Source organism: Felis catus, chromosome C2 (genome assembly GCF_018350175.1).
Source record: "Felis catus isolate Fca126 chromosome C2, F.catus_Fca126_mat1.0, whole genome shotgun sequence".
In the NCBI taxonomy this organism is placed as follows: domain Eukaryota; kingdom Metazoa; phylum Chordata; class Mammalia; order Carnivora; family Felidae; genus Felis; species Felis catus.
Window position 1 is genome coordinate 57,534,303 of NC_058376.1, and position 22,827 is coordinate 57,557,129.

Genomic DNA, 22,827 nt, shown 5'->3' on the forward strand with positions numbered 1-22,827 from the left:
CTGGAAACAAAGAGATTTTATAAGATTGTAATTAATACTGAGAGGTAGAATGTAATGACTGTGGGTTTCAGAGACTAACAAATCTGGGTTTGAATTCTGCATCTGGACTTACCAGGACATTTCTGAATTTAAATGGTTTCATTTGGGTTTTTTGGTTTGGGGGATTTTTTTGTTTTTTGGGGTTTTTTTGTTTGTTTTGTTGTTGTTTTGTTTTTTGTTTTTGTTTTTGGTTTTTTTGAGAGAGAGAGTGAGCATATAAGGGAAAGGGGCAGGGGGAGAGAGACAGAGAGAGAGAGAGAGAGAGAGAGAGAGAGAATCCCAAGAAGGTTCCATGCTTTGTGCAGAGCCGGATGAGGGGCTTGATCTCACAACCCTAGGATCATGATCTGAGCTGAAATCAAGAGTTGGACGCTCAACAGAGCCACCAGGCACCCCTAAATGGTCTAATTTGTAAAATTAAAATATTAATATCAACCCCATGCAGACTGCTTGAAGATCATAGAAGATAGATACAATGTACAATATTGAATCTAATGTTAGCTATTGTTTGTTTTAGCTTTGCCACTAACCAGCTATGCTACCTTGAGAGAACGACTTAATTTCTTTGTTTCAGGTTCCTCTGATAATAAGGACTAGATAATTTCAACGTTTTCCGTTAAAGCTCGGTTAATAAGTAAACCCTCTCTAAGGGTTCTCTGTAATTTTACATTAACCAGATTTTTTTTTTTATGTTAACATTTTCCAGGTGAGTAAAGATGACATTAGCTGGAATTTGGACAGTAGTGTGAGGACAAGGTGACAAAAACAAAACGGTCAGCAAGAAGTGTTTCAGGATGGAACGTTGGGATAAGAACCAGAGCAAAAACAATCACATTTAGAAGATAAAACCACAGGTGAGTGATTAAATAATCTGTTTAAAGAATTTGTATTATGATTCCCTATCAGCTTTAATGAGTGTTCTTAGAAAAATCACTGGAAAAGTTTAATCAGCTTGCCTAATCTCAGCTTACTCAACTTGCAGCACTGAGGGTACCTGCCACCTACCTAGTTCTGTGAGTTCCCATGAGAAAGACAGGGAGCTAAATACATTAAATGTGGTCATCTTTATACTTGTCAAGTACTGATGTTTACAACACATTTACAGTATCTGTTTATCTGCCGGGGGGGAAACAACTTTTTTTAAATGAGCCCCATGCTTTATCTCTCATCAATAGTAGTAGGTTTTATTTTTAATTTGTTTTTACTTTGACACAGCCGTACTACTTTTCTAAATACATTTTGAAAAAAACAACTTTATTATGACAGAAACCATGTTTAATAATTCAGACTCTGAAGATAGCAACACAAAGTCGGAAACCTGAGAACATATCCTTTTTTCTTTACAAATGCAGCTGAGGAGTATTGGACACCCTTTCCCCTGTTTGTGAGTGGGCGGTCAAGACACATGCGCAAAAGAGTTTCAAGACTAAGTGCTTATACAGATCTTCCCTTATCTGTAATATGGATCTTAAATTTGGAATAAGTAAGCTTTGTGTGAAAATCACCATTGTAAATGGGAGTGGGCATATGGCTAACCAGGTTGAAACTAATAGTTTCTCTATGATAGAACAGCTCATCCTAAAATATCTTATAATAAGAAACAATAACAATAACAAAGCCTTAATGACAACACTAATATCTACCTTCTTTTGAGCTTTTAATAATAGGCTCCATGACTCAGGACTTTACGTAAACTATGCCTTGCCTGGGAACACATTTCTTATATAACACTGAGAAAATATGTGCATAAATACAGTTGGATAATTTGAAATTTCATGTAATAGCTTGAGCCCATTTATAATGCTCAACTAGCTCTATTAAAATGCCATACTCTCTAAAGAATCAACCACTCTTTAGACAACTTTAGACAACTTAGTATCAAAGCATGACTGACTTTAGAAAGCTGTCCCATTTTACTCCAAACATGGAGTATGACATTTCATAAAATTTCTCATTCTTTTTTTTTTTCTTTTTTTTTTAATTTTTTTTTCAACGTTTTTATTTATTTTTGGGACAGAGAGAGACAGAGCATGAACGGGGGAGGGGCAGAGAGAGAGGGAGACACAGAATCGGAAACAGGCTCCAGGCTCTGAGCCATCAGCCCAGAGCCTGACGCGGGGCTCGAACTCCCGGACCGCGAGATCGTGACCTGGCTGAAGTCAGACGCTTAACCGACTGCGCCACCCAGGCGCCCCATAAAATTTCTCATTCTAACTTGAGATCCTCATCACATCGCAAGACTCCCTCCAGGGTGGTTTTTACCAATTACTCGCAAGGCAGCCTTTGGGATCTTTCGCCACTGCTCCTGCACCTCATTCTATTCCCTTCCCAACTTCATTCTTCCAACAGCGCCAGGCCCGATTCCAAGCAAGAAAGAACAAAAGAAACACATCGGTTATCTTCTCCAATTCTAGTGCAGTAACCATTGGGGTCAGTCCTAAAGGAGGAAGAAATTGTACAATTTCCTTCCAATGCAGATACTTTACACATGTATTTCTATTTGTACTTTTATTGATTATTCTTATATGAATTGGAAAAACCGGGACATGTAGGAAATAACAACAGGTCATTAAAGCTACAGGAAAACTCTCAAATTCACCTTAAACCTACTCTCTCAAAGGAGGGTGTAAAATTAATTTAAACTCTTAGTTTATGTCCTGGGAAGAGGAGTAGCCTAGTGTGCTGGGACAACAACAGGAAATGAAATAATCTTGAACTTTTTTCTAAGTACTTATTTTCTTTAGGGTTCTCAGAACTCGGGATTCTGTGAATCTGGCTAAAGAATAACAAGGAAAGGAGCCCATCACCTTATGTGACGAGGTTCTTAATACAGAACACTTGGGAAGTAAGGGCCAGATATCTTACTAACAAGTGACAAAAAGGAAACCAGAGGATGGTTAGAGATGCAGGAGGTGGTAGCGCTACCTTATGCGAGCAAAAGAGCAACGACCACTCCCTGAGACGTTTCTAAATCAGGTGGGGAGTGTCAGAATTTCAACAAAGTCCTGAGGATGAGGAATGCAACATGAATCTCTTAGCCAAAGGTAAAAGACAATGAGAGGAGCTGGACATGAGGAGTCTCCACTTGGTGGTTGATTTCTGGAGACATTACTCAAAATGATGAGATGGTATGGCTTCCATCCTCAGAGAAGGCAGTGAGAATTAAGCTAACTGAAGACATGAGCGACACCCGCATGAATTTTGGGAACCGCTGCTCTGTAGTGACTTCCACTTCAGCCTAATGGGAGGAAGTAGGAAGCAATCCCACTACTGGGTAAAGTGTTAAAACCTTCAAAGTTACTTTGCTTTTACCACTTCCTCAGGCTTAAGGATCTCAGCAAAAAAGCAGAGCAAAAACGTTTATCTTTGATAAACAAGAATCGACCAACAGGAACAACAACACGGGGAAAATTACAAAATGAAACACAGGGAGAAGCCCTATCGGCATCAACTTCTACAGGCTTTCATGAGGTTGCACTCTGTTTCTGCCCAGACCCCTCAGCAGGGCAGGTCTCAGAGCCTTAGCATCACCTCCTGCCCCAGCCTGCTTGGTGTCCTCTCTTCTGGGGGCCTTCTGCTTCCTAGACCTCGAGAAGGTCTGGCAGACGCAGCTTAGGAAGCGACCAAAGCAGCGTGGTGGTGATGCCAAGGATGTCACTGCCGGAGAAGACGGCCCCGGCTCCTGGGACACTGAGAGCTCACAGGGCTGTATCTGACACTCCTGATGCATCGCACATGCGCCCTTATCCTGCTGACTCTGTAACCTGTCCTGCAAGTAGAAGAGAGAAGTTAAAGCCTTCAACGCCAACACACATACGCAGAAAGGACATCACCCTCTGAGCCAGTTCTTTCACGCTTTATCTGGGCCCAGGGATCCCAGTTTGTTCCCCTAGCTCTTCATCCCCCACCTCCTTCCATTCCAGATGAAGGGCTGTCATTATTTTTCCTAGGAAAACGCTGCAAGCCCAGACTTTCGCCACCCCACGCCTCATCCCTACCTCACTGGGAAGGTCGGGATCATCTTCCTGAGCACTGAATACAGCCAGCTTTGTGTCTACCACCTCATCTTCTTCACTTTGTGGTGGCACAAAAGGTGTTGGAAGGATGGGGGCATGGTGGGTCTCCACCTTCTCCTTCCTCCTGCTCTTCCTCATTCTCTTTGTCCTTACAGCCTTCTTAAGACATCTATGCGTTTTTGGAAGTGGATCTAACTTTCTACCCTGGACTGGAGGCATGACAGGGTCTTGTAAAATTTCACCCACGTGACTCTCAGATGTCCCCTCCAATGGCTCTGATGATGATTCCAAGTTTCTCTTCAGAGGGTCATTCTCCCATAGGTGGAAGCTGCCGTCTGTATCTTGAGTATCTGGTGATATGTTCAAGTCATCAGCGACATGTTTTGGGATGGAGATTGGAGATTCCCAGCTTCTCTCATTGAGGGTTTTTTTTTGACTTACTACGTTGACCCAAGCCAGCTTTGCAGGAACAAAAAGCTCACAAAAAAAGGACCAAGAGTCAAATGCAAAAGAAGTAGTTAGTACCTGTCTCTTTCCAATAATTTATCCTCAACTATCACAGACACAACAGCCATATTGATCTCAGACTTTCCCTCTGGATTTAACTAAGGAATTCAATGGCTTTCAGAGATAGTCCTCAGTTTCTTCTTCTTGGCCTGGGAGATCACAGATTTCCTAAAAGGAGAGAGAAAATCATTAAAATAATTGCTCCATGGACAGTGGAGCCCCTCCTAGTCACACAAAATCTACGGTTTAATAAGACTCTGCCAAGCCTAGCATGAATTCCTCTACAGAAACAGTATTTAGCAACTTAACCAAATTTCCAAAGCAGTATTTTTAAAAGTAAGAAAATTCTCCGTGTATATCAGAATCACCAGGGGTGCTCTTTGAAAAAGCAGATTTCTGGGATGTATCCCAGACCTAACATCAGAACTTCTAATGCTTCCTTGCAGGAATTTGCATTTTTTTCCCAGGAACCTGCACTCTAAAATCTGAAAACTACTACTTTAGAAGGACACTTGATCCAAAATTTTATGGGACCATGGAGGTAACTATTCTTAAAAACAGCCCACTTTCCCCTATAGGTTTTCCCTAGTCATCTCACCCCATAATCATCTCTCTCCTTTGAATTCATTTAATTATCATCACTTATTCTGGTATGTTATCCTTTACTACCTTCTGTCATAATTTAACTTCTAATCCTTGTAATAACTATATCTTCTAACCAGATTATAAACTTCTCAAAGGCAGAGACTCAGACTTGTTAGTTTTCTACAGTGGCTTGCCAGGATTAGTGCTTCATAAATTGAATAAGTGAAGTAAATATGAATAGGTTTATATCCCAGCATACAAAGATTGATACGAGGCTGCTCTGTAGGAAGAATGATAGAGCGACAGAACACTAAAAATGACATAGGCCTTGGGGACAACCTAATCCAATTCCCCAAACTTACAGATGGGGAACCTCAAGTAAAATAATGACCCTGCCTAAAGTTGAGGGTGACAGACTTTTTCCATAAAGGGCCACACAGTAAACATTTTATTTAGGCTCTGTGGTCTAATGGTCCTATCATGAATATTCACCGCTGCATGGTAGCACAAAAGAATAAGTGGACAAATAATCATGGCTGTGCTCCAATAAAACTTTATTTACAAAAATAGGTGGTAGGTCAGATTTAGCAGCAAGCTATATATAGTATGCCAAGCCCTGGCTAAAGTCATATAATGAGTTAGCAGTTTAGCTAGGATTAGAAATCAAGTCACTTAATTCCTAGCAAGTGCTCTTTCCACAAAGGAGTAGAAAACTATAGAACGAGAAAGAGCTTTTTCAATTAAAAGAGGGGCTTGAAACGAGGAAGAGATCAAAATATGTCTGGGTATGTTGTACTTCTAAGATTTACACAAACAACATTTACACAAACAACTGGGAGCTGAATTCTGAAACTGGCCAATTTCAAGTAGACCCATCAATTGGTAAGGGTATGGAGTAGACTGAATATTTTCTACACACCTGCCTATGAAAGCATACAATTTGGTCCCTTTTTGACTGAGGAGAAAATCCTATAGATAGGTAATGGAAAATACTTCCATGATTCATTTCTTGAAATTATTGTGGCCTTGTGAATACAGTTCCACAGTGCACAGTCCAATGACTAAAAGTTTCAAGTAATTACCAGAGGAAAATGGGGGCAGAGATAGGATAGGTTATCTAAGAAGTTAAAACCTCACTTCCTAATCCAAGATGCTCTTTAATAATGAAAGTGACCCTAGTATTAAAGATTAAGTAACCAAAGCCCTGAGGTTATTTCATATTCTGGGCTTTCTGAGAACTGTGAGGTCCATCCAGAACTCTCTGTTCTATTTTTTACTTCCACCCCTAAGGTGTTCCTCATGTCATTACTTCGCCTTCACAAAGTAGATGATTAACAAATATTTGTTGACTGACGGATTAATAGATGAATGACTAAATAAATGAATGAAAGAACCAAATGCTATTAGAAAGTTCCTTGGTTTGTGGTTGTAAAAATAAACCAGAATTGGCACATTCTGCAAGAGGAAGTCTAATACTTTTTTAAGTTACCCCTCAGTGCAACTAATAGTGCCTTCACATAGTAAATGTCAATAAAAGTTTCACAAATGAATTAAAACATTCGATGTAAGCCATTTAAATTACATGTCAAAGTACAAAATCATATTGCTTGTCACAAAAAAAAATGGTATCCAAGTACAGAATTTATTTACCAATACACTAGCATGGAATTTTTTGTAATTAGCTTCAGTTCCATACTGTTAGGAGAGATTGGTAAAATCTTTGAGAGAAGAAAGCTGCTGTTAATAAATGAGAGAACTCGGGCACAGGTTTAATTTGCACCTTCTCTCAGAAACAACTATGCAGGCAGCATCTACAGAAGCAGCAGCCCTAGATGCCCCCGAAGAGGTGGGGCTAGGACTATAGAAGAGAAGTCACTGAGACAAATTCAAGCTTCTAAAAGCCAACCTGGCTTCTTCACTGCCTTGGCAACGGCCACGGGTCGGGTGTTCATCATGCCTCAACTGTATTTTGACAAGGCTCTACTCCCTCTGACCCACCCTCCACAAAGGAGCTAGAATGATCTTTCTAAAACAAACCTAACCTGTCATGCTCCTACTTAAAGCTGTGCTCCCTAGTCCCCCAGGAAGATGCTGGCCCTTGGTATCTGACTCCCTGTCTTCTGTCTCGCTTCACGTCTACCACTCACCGACCACTTGCCATTTCTTGGAGGCATCAGACTGTCTCAAACACTCCTCCTTTTGCCTACAATGCCCCTTCCCCTCTTCACTACCTGGCCTAGCTATAAGTATTACCTCTTCTTAGAAGACTTAGCTGACTTCCTCAAGCAGAAAGAAAACACATTTAATTCCATTTAGGTAACATTCTATACTTACAAAAATTATCCCATCAAACTGTAGGCTGTCTAGATATCTATGTCCTTCACTAGACTCCGTGCCCTGAATGCAGAAACTCTCGCTTCTCACATGATTTCTAGTGTCTCTGTGGTGCCTGGCCCCTGGAAGGTGGTCAGTGGTTGTGGACTTCACAATGCAGTTGTTTGGTCTGCCCCCCAGAGCAGGGGTTCTAGAGGCCAATTCACCCCCTTCCGTCTCTGAATGAACAAGCAATTGGAGTTTGGGAGACAAAAATTAAGAAGCTATAGCCAGGGCTCAGAATTAATAAATCCAGTTACCAATTCAAAGCCTGTGACCAGAGTAGCAAGTTTCACTCAGGAAAGAAAGAGCTCCTCAGGCCATGATTAGCACCACCCAGCATAATTCTAGAAGCATTTGCCACCCACATCCCCATGAGAATTACAAGGAAAGCTAGAGGAGGAGGTCCTACTCAGATCCCTGGCTTCCTGCAAACACACTTTCCTCCAGACTATACCATACTTCTCTGTCTTGCTGGTAGACTCTCAGCACTCCTTGCCCATCACTACCCCTCCCCCACCCCTGCTCCATGAGGAGCCTCCCCAAACTCTAAGTGATGCCTGCATCCTAAGTTTTTACCCACAGTCAGCATTCTCGTTCCCATAGAACATACACCCAGCTCCAGGCCTTGACTCTTTCTTTTAGTGTCCCTACCTGGGAACCTGCCCCGAGGGCTAGCTGTGCTCATAGGCAGGGATGTTGTTCAACCCACAGAAGTCAATTGCCTGACAAGAGGTAAGAGATTTATACCACATCAATCTCACTGCATCTGGGGCCCATGATCCCCTGGATTTCCCACACCAGAAATTATTGGGTATATAATACAAGTGAATTCACATGTTTCACTCTGAGTCCCTCTGTCTTCATAAACCTGTTGCATTTCAGCTTTCTTTGTGATTGATTTTTTCCCCCCATTTTCACATATTACTTGAAGCAAAGCTGAGAGTATTAAAGCCCGTGGATGAATTTGCTGCCTAAGCAGAGATGAAGCCAACTTAGAAGTCCTAAAACAACAAACTCTTGGCCACTGAACTTCTGGATAGTCCTGCAGAAGAGACTAGAGAAAAATCTCACTAATCATCATTGACAGTGAACTGACTGGCCCTCTTTAAAAATGGGAAAGAAATGATTGGCACGAACTAACTTTGCTTCTCAGTGACTCTCTGGAGAATTAAAAACGGAAGCCTCAGACAACAATTTTCTTTGAAGATGACCTTTCATATTAAATGAATAGCTGAAGAGCTAGTCTCAAAGGGAAAGAAAATGAATAATCTGTGAGGGCAAGTGCTCACTTCTGAGTATACAATAACAAAGAGACTAAAATATGATGGTAAACATTGCAGAATGTTGCATGACCAATTAAGTGTATTTTCATTTTCATGGTAACATTTATTGAGAGCCTACTATGAATCCAACAATGGGAAACCTGCTCTTTGATTAAAAACAAAACAAAACAGGGGCGCCTGGGTGGCGCAGTCGGTTAAGCGTCCGACTTCAGCCAGGTCACGATCTCGCGGTCCGTGAGTTCGAGCCCCGCGTCAGGCTCTGGGCTGATGGCTCAGAGCCTGGAGCCTGTTTCCGATTCTGTGTCTCCCTCTCTCTCTGCCCCTCCCCCGTTCATGCTCTGTCTCTCTCTGTCCCAAAAATAAATAAACGTTGAAAAAAAAAAAAAAAATTTAAAAAAACAAAACAAAACAAAACAAACAAAAAACAAACGATCAACAGAATTTAAATCAGGTGTTTTCTCACATTAGCAGACATGAGAATTACATGAAGCATGAAGGGCCTTTAAAACACAGATTGTTGGGGTCCACTCCCGATGTTTTTGCTTTAGTATGTCTGGATGAGCACATTAGAGTATACATTTCTTTTTTTCTTAATTTTAATTCAAGTTAGTTAACATACAGTGTAGTATTGGTTTCAGGAGTAGAACCCAGTGATTCATTACTTATATATAATACCCAGTGCTCATCCCAGCAATGCCCTCCTTAATGCCCATCACCCATTTAGCCCATCCGCCCACCCACCTCCCCTCCATCAACCCTCCGTTTGTTCTCTGTATTTAAGAGTCTCTTATGGTTTTCCTCCTTCTCTGTTTTTATTTTATTTTTCCTTCCCTTCCCCTATGTTCATCTGTTGTGTTTCTTAAATTCCACATAGGAGTGAAATCATATGGTATTTGTCTTTCTCTAACTGACTTATTTTGCTTAAGATAATACACTCTAGTTCCATCCGCGTTGTTGCAAATGAGAAGATTTCATTCTTTTTCATCGCCAAGTACTATTCCATTGAGTGTGTGTGTGTGTGTGTGTGTGTGTGTGTGTGTGTGTACCACATACCACATATATATATACGTTTCTGACAAGGTCCTGGGTAGTGCTGCTGGTTTGGAGAACTGCACTTTGAGATCCACTGAAAGATGAGACACACACACAGTCTTGGAACAGATTAAAAAGTGGGGGAGGTGCATTCCTAACCACATGCAAGCCGATAAAGATGTATAGGCTCTGAAATGATTATCTGCTGAGTTGATTCCTCCAGCCATGCTGCCATCCCACCTACACTTTGAGCTTTGGGGATGATAGGGCCAGAAAGCAGTGTGCTTGCAATGTGGATACTGTTGACACTGGGTTTGCCAATGGGTTTCTTCTCCAGGGGCACCTCTGTCCCCTGACAATTTCCTTCAGTCTCAACCTCAGACCAGTTACAAACTTCAGAACATGAATGTCATAGACACTAACTATTAAAAAGCTAGGAATGTTATTATATAAAGTAGCCATGAAGCAGTTTCATTTTTCTCAAGAAAATATGTGACTATTATCCCCACATTAAGTTCTTGCTCTTTTCTAAAATTTCATCATCTCGTTTTAAGACTTTACCCCTCCGGGCTGAAAGTCAGTGCAGAAAAGAGCTGTGGTAACCTTTGATTTAGTCTAATAAAACAATAACAACACACTCAGTGGGTGGTTAAATCTGATAATATTTTGAGCTGAATTTTCTGTAGTAATTCAATTAAAAATCCCATGGCCAGCCAACAGAAAGCATACAGATCACCAAAGTTTTATAGTATTACATGCTTGGTCTTAAAATAGCCTATATTAATTTGGTGTCTTTATTTATTAAGCTAAATAGTTCAAGTAGAGTTTCTCCTAAATATAATTTAGGATAACCATTTATATCTGTACTGTTTAAAAACTTCAGCTGGCTCACATCATTATGGTGCTTAGAATCCCAATTAAAGTGGGAGAAACACTAATCAGAGAGTATATTACAGAAGCTGTATTAATATGACCGCAACAGTATCACTGTTTATTAAAGTTTCTGGGGAATCAACTCATGCTAGATCCTGTATGTCCTTCTTCAATCAGCAAGGCCCCTGGAAAAGTAATATTGCCACTCAAAGCAAGCTGAAGCCATTCAGAATCACTAAATCGTTTGGTCACATCTATTCCTGCCAGGGTTCCTAGCCAAAGAGTCAATGGTCCTGGGCTCTCTTCATGCCTTCTCTAATGAAAGCCTTGGAACATTCCAGAAAACTTTAGCACTTCCTTTTTTAACCATGAATTGCACATAACTCTTCCAAATTCTTAGTCTATAATTTCTCATAAAACTCTTTGAGACCTTCTGGTGAAGATATATGGCAAGAGTTATTGGAGTTTAAATTGTTATCCTTCAATGTTATATGCACTGGATCATAACTCTATGGCTGTGGTTCCCTCATAAAACTAAACCACGAAGCCATTCTTTTCATTTCAAGCTTAACAGCACACAGGCCCATGGGTGAAGCAATATCAACACTCGAGTAATTTCTCAAAACCAAATCTCTTCTGCAAAAACAGGGTTGCAAATCAGTGGTGTATTATCTCCCCTCTGAACCTGTGAAGTCTGTAGTTGTCAGCCCACCCAGGTGGAATGATGAGGATAATGTTCACGCGTAGAAATCGGATGGGACTAAGAACTGTCTATAACTATAGAACTTCGATTTAGTCCCAGTTCCACCACTCCGTCGTCCTAAACAAGTCACCAAGTCAATTAATTGTTCTGGGGGGAAAGGTGAGACCTCAGGTTTACCGAAAAATTGTTTAGCCCAGGTTCACAGAATTCGTTTAATAAAAATTACTGGCTCATGACACTCATCGTTGTCCATAACTGTCATCATTGCTCCATTCGTGGCCTTCTTTTTTATTCGTTGTCTTCAATGTTCATTTTTAACATATATACTCTTAGGTGTATACCTGAGAAAAGGTCATGCAAAATGTGCATTAGAAATATGTGTATGTAGGGGCACCTGGGGGGCTCAGTCGGTTGGGGGTCTGACTTCGGATAAGGTCATGATCTCACCATTCATGAGTTCAAGCCCTGCATCAGGCTCTGTGCTGACAGCTCAGAGCCTGGAGCCTGCTTTGGATTCTGTGTCTCCCTCTCTTTCTGCCCCTTCCCCTCTCAACTCTGTCTCTGTCTCTCAAAAATAAACAAACATTTAAAAAAGAGAGAGAGAGGGGCGCCTGGGTGGCGCAGTTGGTTAAGCGTCCGACTTCAGCCAGGTCACGATCTCGCGGTCTGTGAGTTCGAGCCCCGCGTCGGGCTCTGGGCTGATGGCTCAGAGCCTGGAGCCTGTTTCCAATTCTGTGTCTCCCTCTCTCTCTGCCCCTCCCCCGTTCATGCTCTGTCTCTCTCTGTCCCAAAAATAAAAAAAAATTTAAAAAAAATTTAAAAAAAATTAAAAGAGAGAGAGAGAGAGAAATATGTGTATATTTACAGAGACGCTATATACAATACAAAAAGCCTGGAAAAAATCCAACGTCCACGGTCAGGATAATGTGGTAGACTCCCATAATGCAATAGTAAACTACAGCTACATTTGGTAATATAGAGTCATTGTTTCTGAGTCTCTCTTTTGCCCTCTTAAATGGAGACAAGAATTATCTGTTTCTGAAGATTAATGTAAAAACCCTTTGAAAATTTTAACTAATAAATGTTAATTATTTTCCTCCTATATTCTCTATTCTCTGGTCCTATAAGAATAATCTGGAAGCACCATAGTGAAAAAGAGGAAAACAATAGAATCAGGATGATACAAATTTGGAGTTCCACTGCTGGAGTTCAACTCTCTAATCTAGCAATTCTTTCCTGTGTGGACTCAGGTAAGTTAATTTACCTCTCTAAACCTCAATCTTTTCTCATGCTAAGTGGAAACAAAATTAGTACCTACTTAAGAGGGTTTCAGTGAGCTAATCCAAGTACTTACTAGCACACTAGAACACACTAGAACACCATAACAAGTGTTCGCATCATCAATAACTATTACGTTAACAGGAAGCCCATAACACTTGTCAAACAGACATATCTGCTTTCCCCTGTCCTCACCTCACTCCCATTCACTCTCCCAATACAACACATGCACACGTGCACATTCACGCACACATATATTTTCTTTGCTTTTGCCCATTCTTCAGCTCCTCATACATAGCTTAACACCGAGGATGATAAACACAATAATTAGGCCCAGAGTTCCTGTCTTGGACATCAGGGCAGAAATGGGAACAATTTTATCAGATTATAGTCCCGTTAAATATAAAATTTCTTGCAGGGTGCCTGTGTGGCTCAGTTGATTGAGTGTCCGACTTCAGCTCGGATCATGATCTCATGGTTCATGGGTTTGGCCCCACGTCGGGCTCTGGGCTGAGAGCTCTGAGCCTGGAGCCTGCGTCAGATCCTTTGTCTCCTCTCTCTCTCTGCCTCTCCCCCACTCATGCTCTGTCTCTGTCTCTCAAAAATGAAAATGTTTAAAACATTTTTTTAATTCTTCACAAAAGAATTTTGCTCAGAATTTCCGCTAAAAGCAAAGTTGATTTGCATTTTACTTAAAAGACCCGCAAATGGGGAAAGGCAACCATTTTCAAAATTCACATAGAGTACTAAAAAAGTGTGGGGATAATTCTTTAAAGGTAGCACAACCTAATTGGAGTAAAAATGATTAAACAATGTATTTGAAACATAAACATTTTGAAGGACATACTTCATAGTTGTTGATTTGTTAAACTGGGTCTGGGCAGGTCATGATGGAAGATGCTGGGACCTGACACTAGACCAGCCACCAGGGAGTATGGCCCAGCTGCAGGTGCTGGGAGAATGTCCAGTCTGGCAGGCAGAACAAAGTAGCTAAAAAATATGGCAGTACATAAGAGCCGATAATGCAGCTAGGAAATTGGCATCAGGAGGCAAACATGAAATAGCGGAAGTTCACTCAATATGAAAGCACAGCATGGTGCCAAGGAATTCAGAAGCAAAACATGTCCCAAGACTCAGGCAGGCAGCATCAGACAGCCTAATCTGTGACGGTGGAGCTTCAGTCAGCCAATGGTGCCAGGGTTGCGCTCTGGTGGCCGAGAGGGAGGAGGGATGGCAAGTTCTGGGAGGACCTGGGAAAGCTTGGCAAATTCCTGAGACAGGAACCAGTACAAGAAGTGCACTGAACCCAAAAGAAAAAGAGACATAGATGATTCTGGAAATATGGCGGAAGGCAAAGGCAGACTAGACGACTAACTAACTTGATGCTGAGGAACAAATGTGTTGAGTTAGAGTTCCTTAAATGCCCCCCATCCCAGGTCTCAAATTCTGGCCACAGAGAGCCTAGAAGGCTCGGGGAACAATCTGTGCTCATGATGGTGGGTGCGGGTGCAGCGGAAACTGGAGAGCAGGAAGGACCAGACAATCATAAGACTGGCAAAACCAGGCCAGCAGTCCCAAAACTGCAATCACTATAATTACCCTGAAACTTCACAAACAAATAGCAGCACTCTTATTTAAACCAAATCCCGGCACAACCACCACAAACATAATTAGGAAAGTCCATGTGAGTTTGTTTTAATGAACTTGACCTATAGTAAAAAGATAAGCCACTCATCATCAGGGAAATGCAAATCAGAACCACAGTGAGCTATCTCCTCACACCTGTCAGAATGGCTAGTATCAAGAAGACAAGGAATAACAAGTGTTGGCATGTGGAGAAAAGGGAACCCTTGTGTACTGTTGTAATGTAAATTAGTACAGCCGCTTTGGAAAAAGGATGAAGGTTCCTCAAAACCTTAAACATAGAAACGCCATAAGACCCAGCAATTTCACTACTGGATATGTACCTGGAGAAAATGAAAATGATGAATTTAAAAAAATATGTGCACCCCTTTGTCTGTCTACTCAGCATTATTTATGATAGCCAAGAAATGGAAACAACCTCAGTAACCATCAATGGAAGAATTGAAGAAGAAGATGCACTATATATGATATGTGGTATGTGGAATATCACTCAGCCATAAAAAAGAATGAAATCTTACCACTTGTGACAACATGGAAGGACCTTAAAAGTATTGTGCTAAGTAAAATAAGTCAGAAAAAGGCAAATAGAGCATGACTTCACTTAACGTGGAATCTAAAAAGCAAAACAAACAAACAAGAAGCAAAACCCAGACTTATCGATACAGAGAACAGATAGGTGCTTGCTAGAGGGATGGGGTTAGGGTGGTGGAACAAAATAGATAAAGGGGATCAAGAAGCACAAACTTCCAGTTATAAAATCAGTAAGCCATGGGGATGCAATGTACAGCATGGGGAATGTAGTCAGCCATATTAATTTGGTATGGTGACATACACACAGATGTCTGCCATAGCCATAGCCCAATTCATTTAGAAGAGTCACCACAAAACCATTTGAGGAGTCAAGAGTCTCCTCTTTGGGGTGTGAACATTCCTGAGATGGAGAAAGAGTACTTTCCTAAGCCAAACATGCCCCGTTTCTGCTGTGGCAGCCTATCCCTTACAAGTGCAATGACCCCTGGCAGCCTGGACCTCTAGACTATGCAGATGCAACCCATCAACAACTTCATGGTCAATGTCATCAGGTCCTAATAAGTGAGGGATCTTTAGCTGAATAGGTATTCATGAGCAACTGCTCCTGGAATGCTCCAAAGCCTGATAATTAACAGCTGTGCACTGCAATTAATTTGTATTTATGCCTTAAATATTCAGGCAAGATATTATTTCTTGTGTATGGCAGATTCATATTTCATGCTAACTCTCAAAGCAGCAATAAGAAAAACAACATCAATTTTGTTTTTGTTTTTATTTTCTTAATTCAACTGTGCTGCCATTTGTATCTCAAAACACTGTTGCCTTGTATTCAGTAAGCAAATTCCAAAGCCCATTCAGGGGGATCATGGGGGGAAACTGGCAAAGGCATCCAAGACTTTCCCCAGGCTTTCACAAACCCTTAGAGAGTGAGTACCAGAAGGGACAATCTAAATTAAGGCGATGACACTGAAGTCTCGGCAGTCTTAATTCACGAACTCCATGTTCCCCGTGGGCATGTTACTTCATTCAGCAATTGTTAATTGAATGTCCACCATGCACATGGTACCATTGAAAGGTTTGCAAAATGAAGAGATTAGATAGTATTTTTCCAGATTCTTCCAGCTTTATGATTTTACAAGTCAGCAAATCTAGAAAACACAGACCACGGCTTCAAAGAGTTTATATCTCTGAAGGTGAGATCAGATTACACAAAGAAAAAATCCTAATACAAGGCAGGATCAATAAATGCCAAATATAAGAGACAGGTGTTATAAGACCATAGAGGAGACAGTGCTTTGAATGCCAGGTTGAGGAACTCTGTGGCAGTGGTTCTCAAACTCCAGCATGCATCAGAGATCAGTGGGCCCTACCACCAGAGTTTCTAATTCAGTAGGTCTGGGGTTGGGCCCCAAATTTGCATTTCACACAACTTTTCAAGTAACGCTAATGTTGCTGGCACAAGAACCACACCTCGAGACCCAGTGCTCCATGGGAAGCCATCAAAGTTGACTGCACAGGAGAAAACCATGATGGAAGCAGTGTTTGGAGATGGTTAATCTAGAGATAACAGGTAGGACCACTAAAAGGAGGTCAACAGATCTACAACAGGCCCCGGGAGGGCAACGGTCAAGGCCAGAGGACTTGGATTTCAAAGAAGAATCAGCTTGACCAGCACAAAATTGACTTGACTAGCATATTGGCTATTTGGTGACTTTAGTTCAAAAGGATTCCTGATGCACAGAATGGAACACTGAATGGGGATAATTTAGCAATGCTGTGTCCTCATCACTGAAGGTATGGTGAAGAATCCCTTGGAAACCACATCTAGCCTTACTCTGGAGCTGTCCAGATTGCCCAGGCATGAGAATTTCAGAAGCCTCTATTCCTATTTCTCTCAAGTTTCTCACAGTACTTGAAATCCCACCATTCGAGTCACTACTTTAGATTAAGGTGCTGACACCTTAAAGCCTCTTAAAATTATTGTGTATCATCCCGCACCTCAATTAGAAACTCTTGCGCCTCTGTCACTCCCAGGGGACCAAAGTGGTTTTTCTCTTGAAACCCCAACTTTGAAAACTCAGCTCTCTTTCACAGTGAGTCATTTGGATCCTCACACATTCCAGCCAGTAATTTAAGACATAAGAAGCTACATGGAGTGGAATTTTGGAACAGGAGTTATATGCCTGTCAGCAAATTGCAGGTATGCGGTGGTTACCAAGCTGCCTTTCTCGCTTCCCTTCAAAGTGTGTTTGCTTTACTGTCTCAGATTAGCCAGCCAAGGCCGCTTAGCGCCCACCCCACACCATCCACCTCTTTTTTTCAGCCTCCCCAGGCCAAATGGCCCAACAGCGGTAGTTACTTGACTCCCATCTGCCCTTTCCCACACCTCAAAGCCACAGGCCATTCCTAACCTCTGTCAGATGGTTACAGAGTTTAAGCTCAATAAAAGGGGAGTCTATGTGAAGTCACACTGAGCTTCTTTTCCCCAAGACCTGGCCCTCCTTGCTCTGCTCAACCAGTCTGCTAAATCACTACTTAGGCCAAAGTCTCTATCTCTATTTCTTGTGGACATGGGGCCCACCGACTTGTCCTTGTCACTTTGTCAGTCCAGTTCCTATCCCAACCCTTTCGTAAACATTCCTGAGTGAATTTACAACTATCCATAATTCACCCACCTCTTTCCAAAAACAATGAACAAGCTCAAATCCCTGAAACAGCGGTCTTTGCTATTTATTGTCCAAAGTCCAAATCTTCCACAGTTCCAGAGCTCCACAGTTCCATGTGGAAGTGATTCCAGGCAGATTCCCTAGCCCTCCTCTACCTGCTCCTCCCCAGTTTGCTCAGGTAACAGCAAAGTCTTACTCCTCTCTACCCAGGTTAAGGTTTCTCTGACTTTTACCCAAGAACTAATGCCCCAAGAAGGAAGGAAGAGAGTTCTAGTCTGTTTCCGGGTCAGCAGGTTTAAGGGCTTGCTTCTTTGTTTGGCTGGCATTTACTAAGTGTCAGGCCATGGGCTAGAGGCTGAGGACATGGAGATGATTTAAAAATAAACAGAGGTGCCTGGGTGGCTCAGTCAATTAAGCAGCTCTTGATCTCAGCTCAGGTCATGCATGATCTCACGGTTAGTGAGATCGAGCCCCAAGTAAGGCTCTGTGCAGAATTCTTGGAATTCTGCCTCTCCATCTCTCTGCTCCTCCCCCACTTATTCTCTCTCTCTCTTTCTCTCTCAAAATAAATAAATAAATTTTAAAAATAAACAATAAGCATAGTTCCTACTTTTATGGAGCTTTAATTCTAATGGTCAGGTGCCACTGACCTGACTTCCTAAATTTGGATAAAAGACCAGAAAATTAATGTGAAGTGAGAATCCTATTTGGAAATAGGTCAGAGGGTTTTTTTTTTTATTAATATAATCAACGTGTATCTCAGCGTGTGAGAAGTCTGCTTGAAAATTACTTTAAAAAAGAAAAAGGACTTACACCTGTTGCAGTCTGTTTGATGACCCAGACAGAAAAGCGTTTCTAAAGATTTTGTCACAGTGTAACGCAATCTCCCTTGATTGTTGCCCCAGGTGCCTTTCCCTCATTGAAATCTATCATTAAAAGAGGATCCTACATGTCAGATTAAATGGGGAGAAGAAGAAAAGAAGGTCCTTTTCCCACCTTCCGGAGTTGGCATCAGTAAAAAAAAATGTATTCGTGAAATTTTGTTTCTAATACAAACATCAACTTTTCACCTAGCAGCAAAGTTCTTTTTTGCACTTTCTTGCTAACTTGTTTCTGATTATAAAAGCAATACATGCTTATTATAGGAAATTTGGAAAATATAAACAAGTATAAAGACAAGACAACACCTGCAATCTCACTGACAAGCAATAATCACTTTTGATATTTTGGTTTATTTCCTCCCAGTGTTCTTTATTTTTCTATTCACATAAGTGTTCACACACATTTTGCATACTTCTGATCATGCCATATGTATGTAATTTTGTATTCTACTTTTTATTCTCACCATTAGACAAAAAAAAAGTCCTTGTGTAATTATTATTTGAAAACATCAGCAAGGCTAAATCTTCATTCTTATAATGAGTTTATTTCTCCCATTAATCGAAGTCCCAGTCTACTGTGTGAGAGACCTACTTCTCATTTACTCTAAACTTGACCTTGAGATCACACCAAAGAAAAAAGAAAAAAAGGAGTAGAAAAGTATTGATAATAAAATCTCTTAAATGAATTGAGGAAACTCTGCAAACCACACCTTCCTCTCTAAAGAGAATTCCAGCAAACTTGAGAGACATGAAGGTGGTGTCCAATTCTCTCTTCAGACCTAACAGGTAGGTTTTTAAGATTTCACGTTAGAGTCCAGTCTCCTGGCTATTGACCCTCATCCTAGAAGCATGAAAGGCATTTTTTTTTAAGTAAAGTTCAGAATTCCAGTTTTCAAGCTTGAGATAACCTGGCTTGGCTATTCTCAAAAAAAAAAAAAAAAATCAAGGATTTTTATTAAATTGACATGAACTTGATATGAACCAATGTGTGATATACTTTCTATAAAAGAGAAAAAAATGTTAAAAATCTAATACATTTTATTTTATATGGAGCTTGCAAGTGATATATCATCTTCTCTTGCTTAATTTTAAAATATATCTTAATTTTTAAGTAACTATTATTTTGAACATAGCTTTGTTGATTTGATCATAAAAGTAGCCCATAATCATTCCAACCTCTTTCTTTTGTATTTTATCCTCTGAATGACCCTATGAGGTAAGCGAGTAGGCAGAGGAATATTGCTATGCTGGCTTCACAGATCAGGTCATTCAGAATCTGGAAATGTTAAATGACTCGTCCAAGGTCACACAGGAAGTCAAAGAACTGGAGTTAGAAAATTTCTTTTAACTCAGTGCACCCTTCTTTTCAGATAATCTATTTTGAGCATCTTTTATAGAAATACGGTTTATCTCTATTCTGTTCAGAAATGTATAGCACTCTACCCAATGCTATCACACAACACATTTTATGAGGAAAACTGACAGTCTCAAGTTGGCTCCAGAGGAAGGTGACCAAGATTGTGAAAACTATAGAAGCCATGTTCCATGACCAATAATGGATGAAGGAACTTGGTATATTTAGCTTGGAAAAAGAAAACCAGGAGATAAGACGGCTCTTTCAGTGTTACAAAGGCTGTCCTAATGGGCAGGTGAGCAGACTTGTTCCATGTTGCTCCAAATATTGGACAAGAACAATGGACAGAACTTCAAAAGAAACAGATTTCTGCACAATGAGAGATTTGTCTTTTGGACCAATGGAACTGTTCAACTGTGGAGAAAACTGCTCTCCCTCTAAGACGGTGAACTCCTCTGCACCAGGAGGCACTGAAGAAAAAGCTGTCAGGGATATTCTGATGACTTTTTTGGTTCCTGCACCTTCAGTCTACTTTTCCTTTGTTTTTCTTGGCTCACTAATGAAATACACAGTGCACAGCACGTGAGCGAAGAGAAGCTACGATGAACCAGGTGCTTCCCAGCTATGTTTCTCAGCTGATTAGAATCTCCGGGGGTGGCTGGCGGCTCCCCATGAATCAGAAGCCACGGAGACCTCAGAGAAGGAGCCTGGGAACTGCCGGTTTTACACGTACCCCGGGGTGATTGCTGTCCTTGTGGAAGTTTGAGAAAAGTTTTCAAAACATCATTTTATCCGTTCAATTCTCACAACAATCTTGGAGGGCAGATGAGAAACTAACGCTCAGAGTTATTGAGCAATGCGCCCAACGTTACACAGCTGTGCAGGGATTCACACTCAGGGAGGTTAGTCTGGAGCCTGGTGGTATCTTACCTACCCTCCATGAGATTCTGAAAGAGAGATACAAGACAAGGAAATGAAGATGGGTTTTATTAGATGTGCATTTGGGGTTTTTAAAAAATAGGTCACGGGGCGCCTGGGTGGTTCAGTCGGTTGAGCGACCGACTTCGGCTCAGGTCATGATCTCTCATTTTGGGTTCCAGCCCTGTGTCGGGCTCTGTGCTGACAGCTCAGAGCCTGGAGCCTGCTTTGGATTCTGTGTTTCTCTCTCTGCCCCTCCTCTGCTCGCACTCTTTCTCTGTTTCTCAAAAAATGAAATAAAACATTAAAAATTTTTTTAAAAAATAGGTCATGAGTCGTTGGTACGCACGATAAAATGTGGAGGCATGTAATTGGTGGTGTTCCGATTTAGGCAGGGACTATGTTGAAGTTCGCTTTCTCGTCTTTCATGAACAATTGTGAAAAGAGCGTACTAACCAAATAAGTAATTTCAACATGATTACAAAGAGAACAACATTTTAATACACTTAGCAGAAGCAATTTACATGCATACAATTAATGTGCTAATTTCAGTGATCTTTAGCTATTCATTAAAACAGGCCTGGCAGGTCCTGTACTTGGCAACACTTTGTTAGTCATTTCCTGCTATTACTTTATATACTCGAAAGCAATCAGCCATCTATAATTTAAGACTTTTCACTAATTAAATAGCCCTTTCTCTAATTATGACCAAATTAGAGAGGTTAGTGTGTGGATAAATATGTTTGTATTTGGCACAAGTATTCAAAGAAGGTGATTTCTCAGTATGGGGCAACAGAGACCAACATGTGATCGACAGTCTTCAACACAGAGTACAGGGAGAATGTTAGAGCGGGCAAGAAAGGGCTTTTGACTTAAAATCTGAGCAACGGAGGAAAAGTATTCTCTTTGAGATGGGCTTTATGTTCAGCCTTGTAAACCAAGCAAAGTCTGGATTTGTTGACCTTCAGGGAATAATACAAGGATCATCTGTTTTTTCAGGCCTTTGCCCAAGAGATGAAATGGAATGAGGGTTCGGAGAAAAAAGAGTTAAAGGTTGTGTTTGCAGGAATGTGTTTGCTGACATTGATCAATGGGTAATTTTGCGATTGTAGGTTTATTCACATAGAGGGTTCAAAAAACAGATCAATAATGAAGCAATGGTGAAGATGCCAAAGAAAGGTGATTAATGAAAAATATGGTGGAGGTACAACCTGCAACGTAGTATGAATGTGCCTTCATTCAGCACCCTATAAATAAATATGCATCTGATGGAAACAGAACACTCCCTTGGAATGTCGTTACAGCCGGGCAGAATCTCATCAGAGCCCATGCTTCAAAGAGCAGTTCCTCATGTCCACAGAAGCAAGTTTAAATTCTCTTGTGTAAAGTCTCTGTAAGCAGTTCCACTCTTGCATTATGCATGATTCTGACATCTTGTAACACGAGCAGTGTTCTAATAGTGATTTCCAATTTTATTTCCTGGGTTACATTTTAACGATCCTATTTAGGTTAGCATTTTACTTTGGCCACATATCTTGTTACGTTTCCTCATATAGCATTTAATTACGGTAGCAGAGCTGTAACCTAGCATTGTATAGATGCACAAGGATTTAGTGTAGTCTTTAAAGAATTTATGGCTTTTAAACCAGTGCTTTGTTCCATCATTTTCACTGTGCCAATTTCATATGTAATGATGACTGTTAGGCAGGATCCTTGCTCCTTGCACCAGGGAACTGATAGTAAGTAATAATGAGCTGTGCTAAAAGTAAATACCAAAATCTAAGATAGCCAAAGATGACAGTGGGTTGTAGGTCTTTCCTAAGGTGATGACACTCAAGTTCTTAGATAGAAAAACAGGAAGGGTCAACCTTAAGTGAACTTGTGAAGAAGCCAAACACTTCACTCTTCCCCTTCTTGTGTCTCCTTCTGCAGCCTCTTTTTGCAGGAGCCCAGGCTTTCCTCCTTGTTGATGTCGCCCTTAAAAAAGGATCTGAGGGACACCTAGGTGGCTCAGTCTGTTGAGCATCCGACTTCAGCTCAGGTCATGATCTCGAGGTCCATGAGTCGGAGCCCACATCAGGATCTATGCTGACAGCTCAGAGCCTGGAGCCTGCTTTGGATTCTGAGTCTCCCTCTCTCTC

At 41.0% G+C, this 22,827-nt stretch overlaps 1 protein-coding gene and 1 long non-coding RNA gene across 5 annotated transcripts in view; one reads left to right on the forward strand and one right to left on the reverse strand.

Moving 5' to 3' along the window:
• The first annotated feature begins 735 nt into the window (after positions 1-735).
• LOC109503435 lies at positions 736-22,810 on the forward strand. Its single transcript, XR_002162405.3, has 3 exons — positions 736-893; positions 12,543-12,664; positions 22,619-22,810. It is a non-coding gene; the product is annotated as an uncharacterized LOC109503435 (long non-coding RNA).
• The window catches only part of LOC102900940, a 61,739-nt gene continuing 41,026 nt past the window's right edge, over positions 2,115-22,827 (reverse strand). For 3 of the 4 annotated variants that reach the window (XM_019839684.3, XM_045036912.1, XM_045036911.1), the window contains 2 exons: positions 4,038-4,730; positions 2,115-3,808 (listed from right to left, as the gene is read on the reverse strand). In XM_019839684.3, coding sequence (XP_019695243.1) covers positions 3,494-3,808; positions 4,038-4,274 — 552 coding nt within the window. In that variant the 5' untranslated portion in view covers positions 4,275-4,730 and the 3' untranslated portion in view covers positions 2,115-3,493. Of the gene's footprint in view, positions 3,809-4,037; positions 4,731-11,591; positions 11,761-22,827 lie in introns of those variants that run through there. The other variant, XM_045036910.1, reaches the window with a different exon arrangement.